The sequence below is a fragment of the Rhopalosiphum padi genome, chromosome 1 (assembly GCF_020882245.1).
Source record: "Rhopalosiphum padi isolate XX-2018 chromosome 1, ASM2088224v1, whole genome shotgun sequence".
Classification (NCBI taxonomy): domain Eukaryota; kingdom Metazoa; phylum Arthropoda; class Insecta; order Hemiptera; family Aphididae; genus Rhopalosiphum; species Rhopalosiphum padi.
In genome coordinates this window covers 38093880-38103493 of record NC_083597.1, presented here as the reverse complement: position 1 = coordinate 38103493, position 9614 = coordinate 38093880, and the positions used below count along the sequence as shown (strand labels likewise).

General features: G+C 24.9%; 1 protein-coding gene across 3 annotated transcripts; it reads left to right on the top strand.

Annotated features, from left to right (window-relative positions):
* The first annotated feature begins 467 nt into the window (after positions 1-467).
* On the top strand, positions 468-9328 carry LOC132931768 (dosage compensation regulator-like). Of its 3 annotated transcripts, XM_060997753.1 has the most exons (23): positions 468-657; positions 724-927; positions 2403-2563; positions 2638-2694; positions 2816-2940; positions 3010-3056; positions 3120-3364; positions 3441-3596; positions 3708-3905; positions 3968-4181; positions 4440-4679; positions 5433-5623; positions 5701-5818; positions 6134-6225; positions 6527-6733; positions 6847-7021; positions 7175-7357; positions 7421-7593; positions 7674-7847; positions 8179-8289; positions 8463-8569; positions 8643-8849; positions 8927-9328. In XM_060997753.1, the coding sequence occupies exons 2-23, from the start codon at positions 789-791 to the stop codon at positions 8973-8975; spliced, it is 3369 nt and encodes a 1122-aa protein (XP_060853736.1). In that variant the 5' UTR covers positions 468-657; positions 724-788; the 3' UTR covers positions 8976-9328. The 3 variants fall into 3 exon arrangements, with proteins under 3 accessions (XP_060853736.1, XP_060853737.1, XP_060853735.1); XM_060997754.1 differs by having other exon boundaries at positions 468-927; positions 2407-2563; XM_060997752.1 differs by having other exon boundaries at positions 468-927.
* The last annotated feature ends 286 nt before the right edge of the window (positions 9329-9614 follow it).

Here is a 9614-nt window from a genome sequence, read left to right as displayed (position 1 = left end):
TCATCTATTATACTGCGTCGAGTTTGCATTGTATAAATATAAACATTGACATTTTACCGGTATCGGACATTGGCGTTAGTTGACAAACCTGAAACGCGACATCACCTTCATTTCAGTTTTTTCTGCCATTCTAAAATTATTATTTTTCTTAAACCTAAACCCCAACGATGAAACAATTTAATATTTTGTATAATATTATCTAAAAATATTGATATATTTCGCGTGCTTTGAAATGGTGTCACTGGACGCCCCCTTCACTCAAGTTCACAAGTCCTGTAGTATTACTTTAAGTCTTCAAAATTTACTTATTGTATTAAAATATGTATACAGATTACAGATTGTAAATATTATTTTAAAATAAAAAAATGTATATTTCGCTTGGAAATCATTAAATTACATCAGTATGTTGGTACCTGTATGACGTGTTTATAATGCTTATATCATATTATATATAGTTTAAAAAATGTTACTATATCTATTCGTTTTGTGCGTAAATCCCTATTCCCTACATGGTGCATACTGCATTAGTTGGTGCCAAAAATACGTGTTATTAATGTTATTACATTATCCGTCGGTGTGGCGTTTTGCGACCGATTTGTTTTGATTTCAGTGATTTCACCCAACCACTGTCCATGGATTGAAGGAAATACGTTATTTGTGAAATATTTCCATTATAAAAATATAAAAGGTTCGTAATTTTATATTGTGATCGGTTTATTTCAGTATCGTCCATTGGTTCGATCGCAGTTTTGTATTTTTGACCGAATACCTATTGTACCTACAATATAATGGACTTGCAATCTGCCATGGAAAAACTATCCACTGGAAGTACAACTTCTGCTCATCCTTCAAAAGTAGCCAAGCTGTATGAAATCTTTATGAAATGGTGTTCAAAAAACAACTTGAAACCTCAGTACAAAATAACCGGTATTTCGAAATACACATAATATACTATATTATTATTATTTTTATTATAAATGGTTGGTTATTGGGTATGTACTGTACGATTTTTGTTAACAGTCTCTTCTGTATGATTGAGTTGACGTGTTCTTTTGATCTTGTAAAATTTAAGTGTTATTTGAAAAATACATGAATACCTTTATAAGGCTGGTGCATAAAGGTGTTCTAAATAAAAGTGCTAAATTATTTTTAAAATTTTTAATTTATCAATCAGTTAAAAGTATTTCAAAGTGTATGGTATTTGGCGATTAAATAAAAACATTTAACTTTAACTGAGAGAAAATGTGAGCGCACAGGCTTAAATTATGAAAATATAACAACAATAAAAAAATAATAAACTATAAAAGATTGTAAAATCAAATTAGCAATATTGTTTATAAATGATTTTGACTTTAATGCTGCTCCACAAAGTATTACATGCTTTTTAAAGTTTTATAACGGTCAAATGAAAGTAATTTACTTCTGTTAATGATCACCTCTAAATAACCATAATTGTTTCAAATCTGTTTAATGATTATTATACGGAAGTTTTCTTTTATAATAACTACAGTGAAACCTCTATATAGTGGACAGCCATGGGGAATTATAAAATGTCCACTATTGAGAGGTGTCCATTAATAGAGGTTTTACTGTGATAAGTACCTAATGTAAATTAAAGTGATTCTACCAATATTCATTACCTTAATGTCGGTTTTTGTAATTATCCATCTATATATACATAAGTATACATATACTATGTTTAAAAGGTTTATCCCGTGTATGTTATAAAATAAAAAAGTAAAATTACATCTAAGTGCCAAACACTAAATAAAAGTAGGTACCTCCTACAAAGTAACATAACTTGCATTTGAGACAGCGATACTTTTGATTATGTGATTTTTTGGAATAATTAATATTTTCAAATTGTTTGATATGTAAAAAAAGTGATACTATAGTTTGAGATGTACAATTAAAGTATTTATAAAAAATTGTTTTTATCATAGAATATTATTAAAGTGACCCAAAGTTTATGATTTTCAAATACGTCAATTAACTCTTTTATTTTCTATGTGATATCATAATTAAAGTGAAAACTGCTGTAGCATTACTTTGACCTTAGCTGCATTGCTTATTTTACTACAAATCAAAGTTCAGCTAATTTTCCCCTGGATATATAATATTAAAATCTATTATCAGTATAAAATTGTCAATTCTTCCAGGTTTATGTTTTAATATTTTAAATTGTGAATTTAAGGAATAAAACTACTAATAGACAGTAGCTACTTTATTTAACTATTACTAAACTTTTTTTTAAATTTATTGATAGTGATAGAAGTGATAGAACTCAATGTAATTTATAATATTGATTATTAGAATATTAGATAGAATTATTTTATATAAGTATTTTTGAATTAAATGTTTAACATTTTTGATAAATTATAAAATAACTATTGATTTATTAGGTAGTATACAAGATCAAAATGTAAAATTTGAAATTAGAGTACCAAATTACACATATATTGGTGTTGGAAATGCAGAAAATGAAGAAATGGCTCGAAAAAAAGCGTTAGAAGATATTGTATTATATTTAGCACGTCAAAATGAAATTCCAATTATTCCAAAGGTATTAAAAATAATAGTTCTTTATTTGCTAAGTTTATTTTGTTTTTATTTACTGATATTTATTTATTTAATTAGAAAAAAAATAAAATAAAGAACGATGACTCTAAAATAGATTCAACCAAAATTAAAAAGGTAAGTAAATATAAAAATATAAATATCAGGTAATTAACAATGTGTTGTGCTAAGATAAATACAAGGATTAGAAGTATTAAACATAATATTATATGAATCCAAAAATATGTTTTCTTCATAGTTAAATAATTTGGAGTCAGTTGTTTGTGGTAATTGGACAGTCGATACCGCTTACGAGAGATTAAAAGAATTTGTTAAATCTAATGATAAAGCAAATTTTAAAGTAAATATTGAAACTATTGGAAGGTAAATTAACTTATAACTAATTTTTCTTTTTTATACATAAATGTTTGATCATATATTAATTTTTTTTAGGAATTTTGTTGTTTGTATGTCAATGTTTATTGAAAAACTGAATGAAAGTAAAATAAATTATTTAAATATACTTAAGTTATAATGTTTTATCAAATAATTTTTCAATTTAGCTATCTCTACACGTGAAACTGGAAAATCAAAGAAAAAAGTTATGCAACAATGTGAAGTTACTTTAGTCAATAATTTATGTACATTGGGGTTAATTGAACGTTACTCAGGTGATCAAGTGAAAAAAGATAGACTAAATTGTATCCATAATTCGTTTAATGTTGTCAATGTTAATGAAAAACTGGTGAAGGATATATATAGTTTGTTAGAAGATCTTAATATTAAACCAATAATTGATAAAAACCAAGTATATTATTATTAAATTTTAATTTTATTCAAATTTAATGTATTTTGAAATGTTTATTCATTATCAATTATATTAGGATTATGCCGATATTTTAAATAAAACAGAATTGCTTCTTGACAAAGTTATTGAACCATTTAAACCATTAAATCATTTTAATGCTTCTAAAGTGGTACTATGGTGTCCTCCTGCGTCAAATTGGAATCCGTGGTTAGCTGTTAAGATTTGTAATCCCGTAAGTGCTGTTAATCCTGCTGATTTTTATGAAGCATTTTTTTAAATTGTTGATAAGTACCAGAGATATTTTTAACATGTTAATTAGTAACATTTTAAATTTTACTCATAGAAACCTTTATCTGAGATTAGTTATAAAATGAAGAAAGAATTTGATGAAAAAAAACAACATTCAATTACATTTCAAAAAAGGATAAAAGACCGATCTAATTTGCCAATATTTAAAAAAAAGGATTCTATTTTGGATATAATTAGAGACAATGCTGTAGTTATTGTACATGGTGGCACTGGTTGTGGAAAAACCACTCAGGTCAGTTAACTTAATGTCTTCAAATTTTCAATATCGCTTTCATATAATTGTTAAAAAATTAGGTTTGTCAATTCATACTTGAAGAGTTTATTCACACAAATAAAGGAGCATATTGTAATATTGTATGCACTCAACCAAGAAAGGTATCTGCAATTTCTATTGCAAACCGAGTGAGTTTTGAAAGAGCTGAAGCTATTGGAAAAAGTGTTGGATATACAGTTAGATTTGATAGTATAGTACCACAGTCTTTTGGAGCAATTCTATTTTGTACAGTTGGTAAATTATATAATTCATGTTGTATATTATATTCTAATCTTGGTATCAATATTAAATACACTTACAACTTTAAAAATATATACTTAAATGTATTTAAGTATTAATGAAATTTAATTTTAATTTTACATTTTTAAATTAAAAAAAAAAAAACAACCTACCTATTTTCAATTTTGTTTTTTTTTATACTAAATATAATATGTACCCTTAATATAAGCATGCAAATAAAATATATAAGTAAATTTGTTTTTTCATCTTTAGAAATTTTGATACGGAAATTAAAGACTGGTTTGTTTGGTATAACACATATTGTTGTGGACGAGATACATGAACGGCGTGCTGGCTGTGAACTTTTGTTGATTATTCTAAAGGACATGGTGCAAAAATATCAAGATCTTAAAGTTATTCTTATGTCTGCAAATGCTAATTTAAATATATTCAGTAAATATTTCAACAACTGTCCAGTTATTGATGTGGAAGGAAATTGCTATCCTGTAAAAGGTTAAGGTTATATATTAAATAATATACCTTTTGCAGTTTAAATAATGTTTTATTTATTAATTTTTGTATGAAATGTAGTGGATTCTAGGGGAGGGGTGAAAGTTACATAGTCGTTTTTGACCGTGTATTGAAATATATCAATTAAAACTCGATAAATTGAAATAATCATTTTTTTATTGCTATTAAATAAATAAAAATTGTCAAATTATTAATACTTAATATAAACAAATTAAACTTTCACATAAATATTATTACATATAAGGTTATATCACAGTATGCACACAGTCCTTTAGACCAGTGTTTCCCAACTTCTTTTACTCGCGGAACCTTTGGAGGAGCTTGAACGTTTTGCGGAACCCCCATATAATTTTTTTTATGTGTATCAAGAATATTATTAATTAATTTATATTTTCCAAAATTTCTCACCACGGAACCCTTGGTACCAGCTGTCGGAACCCTTAGTTTCCGCAGAACACTAGTTAGGAAACACTGTTTTAGACTGTATATTAGTAGATAATTAACTTTGATCCCTTCTATAGTACAGACATCAAGTTTTATACAATTGGAAGTTGTATCTAATTTTAGTTTATCACCTACTTAGAAGTTACCTAGGTTGGGATAGATTAATATTTCGTATTTTTGAAGCAATGAACAAAATTCTAAAAGCCTGGTCTTTTTAACTGTGAAGCGTGTGTTCTATGGTTGAGATTTTTCAATGACCTTTTTTAAATTTTATTTTTTTTTTGGTTGTAGATTTTTTTTTAGAAGATATTGTTGAAATGATAAACTATACGCCGCCTTTAGAAGAAATCAAGAGCACTAAGAAAAAAAATAAAGACAACTCAGTTAATTGTAATTTATTAGTTCCTGATAATTATCCTAGAAAAGTTAGAGAAGTAGTTGCAAAGATCAGTGAAGATAGTCAACATTTAAAAATTATTGAAGTAAGAATTATATTAATTTAGTTAGTAATTAATTAAAACTATTAAAGACTAATAATTAATAATCATTATAATTTTAGTTGCTGTTAAAACATATTGAAAATAACTTAAAAACAAAAGGTGCTGTATTAATATTTTTACCTGGATGGGCTTGGATTTCAGAACTCAATAATTATTTACAACAGAATGAAATGATTGGTAAATAACTTTTTTTGTATAAGTTTGACTAAATAATTGTGAATAAAATAATGACCAGAGTGTAAGAGCTGTTTACATTATCTACCTGTCCTACCAATACGATGTAATTAAGCATTTTTAATGTACATATTGACATATTTTTATTTTTATTTATATTTGAGTGATTTGACTGTCAATAGTTAATTACTAAGAACTAAGAAGTATAAGAGACAGTTATTCAATTAATTGTTGTTTAATTTATTGTGTACATACTTTGTACATATAGAAATAAATAAATAATCATTAACTTAAAATTTAAAAAAAAATTTCATCTAGCTCAAAACTGTTCCATTTTGCTTCTTCATTCATCATTATCTCATGCACAACAACATAAAGTATTTAAGCCTGTTCCACCTGGAAAGCGTAAAGTAAGTTATGTAATTAATAAATTAAGTTTTTAACAAATTATAATTCTGTTTAAAAAATTTAAATTTCTATTTGTAGATATTTATACTATTTTTTTTTTTTAATTATGAAATTGTTAAATATTAATAAAACCTTATTGATAGTTCTGTTTTAAAAATTGTTGATTTAAGGATATGTTTGGTCGGTTCTGTTTCAGTAAACTTAGTTACATTTTTTACTTTTATTTAATTTTGTATTCTTATTTTTAAATACTTGAACTTGATTATTAATAATACAATTTATTTACCAAATTATGTGTTCTAGGTTATTTTGTCTACAAATATTGCTGAAACATCAATTACTATTGATGATGTTGTGTTTGTTATTGATTATGGAAAATCTAAGATAGTAAGATGTATTAATAATGTAACTAAATTTGACACAATTTGGGCATCAAAAGTAAATGTGGTACAAAGAAGAGGACGTGCTGGTCGTGTTCAAGAGGGTATATGTTTTAATTTATACACAAAGGTAAGTTGACTTTAAATGGAGATTGAAAAGTAGTATACATATTCTATGTGGGATATATAGATATTGTAAAATTATTTATAATATCCTTGTATAAATGGTATATGTATTTTTAGGAACGATACAACAAAATGGATGATAATATATTGCCAGAACTAAACCATTGTTCTTTGAATAAAATTGGATTAACTATAAAATTGTTAAATTTGGGTGATATTTATACATTTTTAAAAAAAGCTATTGATCCACCGCCTGCTAAATCTGTGTATCATGTTATTGATACGCTGAAAGGTAAATTTGTTAAATACTTAAAAAGTACAGACAATTTTATAATAAATAAAAGTAAACTAAATTAAATTGGTATATAATATAATTTTAATTTATCATTTATTCATAAATTGATTTATCTATTGATTTAGGATATTTATTTTGTCATTTTTCCAGAAATGAAATGTCTTGATGTGAATGGAAACCTCACGGCTCTTGGATTTATCTTGGCAGATTTGCCTGTAGAACCACAGCTTGGGCGAATGATGATTTTGGGCAATATACTATTGCTTGGTGAATCATTAAGTATAATAGCCGCTGGTTCTACAACTAATTATGATTTATTCTTGGGTGATTATGGTATGTCAAAAATTAGCCATATTTAAAAAAACAATATTATTTATTTTAATATAATATGTTAAGGCCAAAACACTGCAAAGCATTATTATTCTGGCAATCGTTGTTCAGACCAGTTGACTTTTTTAAATGCATTTATGCAGTGTGAATCAACATATGATTATTATACAAATGACATTAATGATTTTGGAGAAAATGGGTTATCTACGTCTGTATTAAAAGCAACATACAATATAAAAGTAATTTAATATAATATTTAATTAATAAATTTGTATTCTTGGATGTATGTTAATATGCATTTATATTTATTTTTTGTTAGAAACAAATAATAAATAAGTTCTTGAAGTTTGGTTTTCCTAAATGTTGTTTTAAATCAGAACATTTTGATTTTGGTAAAACTGCAAACTCTGATGAGCCACAGTTAGATATGCTATCGGCACTCCTTGTAATGGCATTTTATCCTAATATTTATGTTCATAAGGAAAAGCGAAAGGTAACCTTAATTATAAAATAATAATAAATTATATAATCCTGAAAAATTATTTTTCTCAAAAGTTTCAATCTCAATTATGTAACTCTAAATATGATTAATATTTTTATTGTTTACAAGTTACATTAAATTTAAAAATAAGAAAACAAATATTATTTCAACGATACATTTATGTAATATGTTTAAATACAAGCGTTGAAGGATATTAATATTTTATCTATAACTAATAAAAACTACAAAAATTAATTTTAGAAACCTTTTTGTAAAATTATATTTAAATATGATAAAATATATTTATGGTTTACTTTATTATGCATTATATAATGTTATTTAGGTAAATTTAAAGTCACAGGAATTTGCTGTTGTTTGTAAATCTTCTGTAAATAGTCCTGTAGTGGGATCAAGTGATCGATTTCAGTTACCATTTTTTGTATTTGAACAACAAGTAAGCTGTAGGAATTAATTCTTAACTTAAACTAAGTATATATACATTCATATTTTAAATTCATCATTGGAAGTAAAATACTTTTTAAAAATGTTGATTTATAAATAATTGATGATTAAAATATATTTTTTGGATATAATTAACATTTATTACTGTTTTAAAAATAATTTTAGATAAGTGTAATGTGTATGAACACAAGTATGGTGAGTCCTATACACATTTTATTATTTGGTGCTCATAAAGTTGATTATACTGATGGTTGTATTGTATTGGATGATTGGTTCGTAAAACTAAAAACTATGTATTCTTTAAAAATTGTGATTTAAAGTTTTGAAATCCTATTTTCTGTACAGGATATATCTAAGAATGGATGTTAAAGTCGCGGCTGCAATTGTTGCTTTGCGACCAGCGATTGAAGATTTAATTATGAGAACTGTTGAAGATCCAAAACTGATTTTAAAACCTACTATAACTGATATTAAGCTAATCAAACTGTTGAGAGATTTATGTAATTTTAACGCAGGAAGGGATAATTTAACTCCTATAACTTTTGATACTAGGTAGGTAGAATAATATAATAATAATATTAATATATAAATTACATGATTGAATAAAACTTATTTTGTTATTTGTTTAGTGAGGATGGTAAGGATAAAAACAAGAATAATAAGACTAAACAAAAATGAAAAATATTAATAATACTCTTAATATAGAAAATGTATTAAACAAAACAATTTTAATTATTATTTTATTTGTGCAACTTATTGTTGAAATTTAAATGTTAATGCATTTATTTAAACTTTTCTAATTATTATGTTATAATTTTTATATTGATTAAATTGTTTTTATTATCATGTTTATATATTAAGCTATGTTATATGTGTATACTTATTATTCTAATAAAATAATAAGAATTAAATAATAGCATATTTTGGTCTATAAAAAATATTTTGTTAGATTGTCGTAAATTTTAAATGGTCAACTGTAAAACCAGCTTTAAATTTATACTAGGTAATAAAGACAATAAAGTGATTCTTAATTTGTTTTATTTTAAAATATTTGTCAATAACATTATGTGTAGTAAATGCCAACTGATTTAACCTGTAGCATCATTTATTTATTTTATTGTATGCCAACTACTGCCAAGTCAAAAGTTACTACTTTAAAATATTGAATTATGGAAGCAATTTCAAATTTGTAACTGTAATATATTCCTTCATAATACACAATTTTTGTTGAATTATATATTGTAAAATTAAAAAAGTAAGTAGTAGAAAAATTAATTCGATTTGTACTTTGGTGTTTATTGATAAAAAATGAGAGAA

What these genes read in the sequence shown, in the direction of transcription:
- LOC132931768 (XM_060997753.1), top strand. Translation starts at nt 789, where the DNA reads ATGGACTTGCAATCTGCCATGGAAAAACTATCCACTGGAAGTACAACT. An exon ending in AATATTGAAACTATTGGAAG is followed by an intron (nt 2,941 to 3,009) that starts GTAAATTAACTT and finishes AATTTTTTTTAG; the next exon opens with GAATTTTGTTGTTTGTATGT. An exon ending in TATTGAAAAACTGAATGAAA is followed by an intron (nt 3,057 to 3,119) that starts GTAAAATAAATT and finishes TTTTCAATTTAG; the next exon opens with CTATCTCTACACGTGAAACT.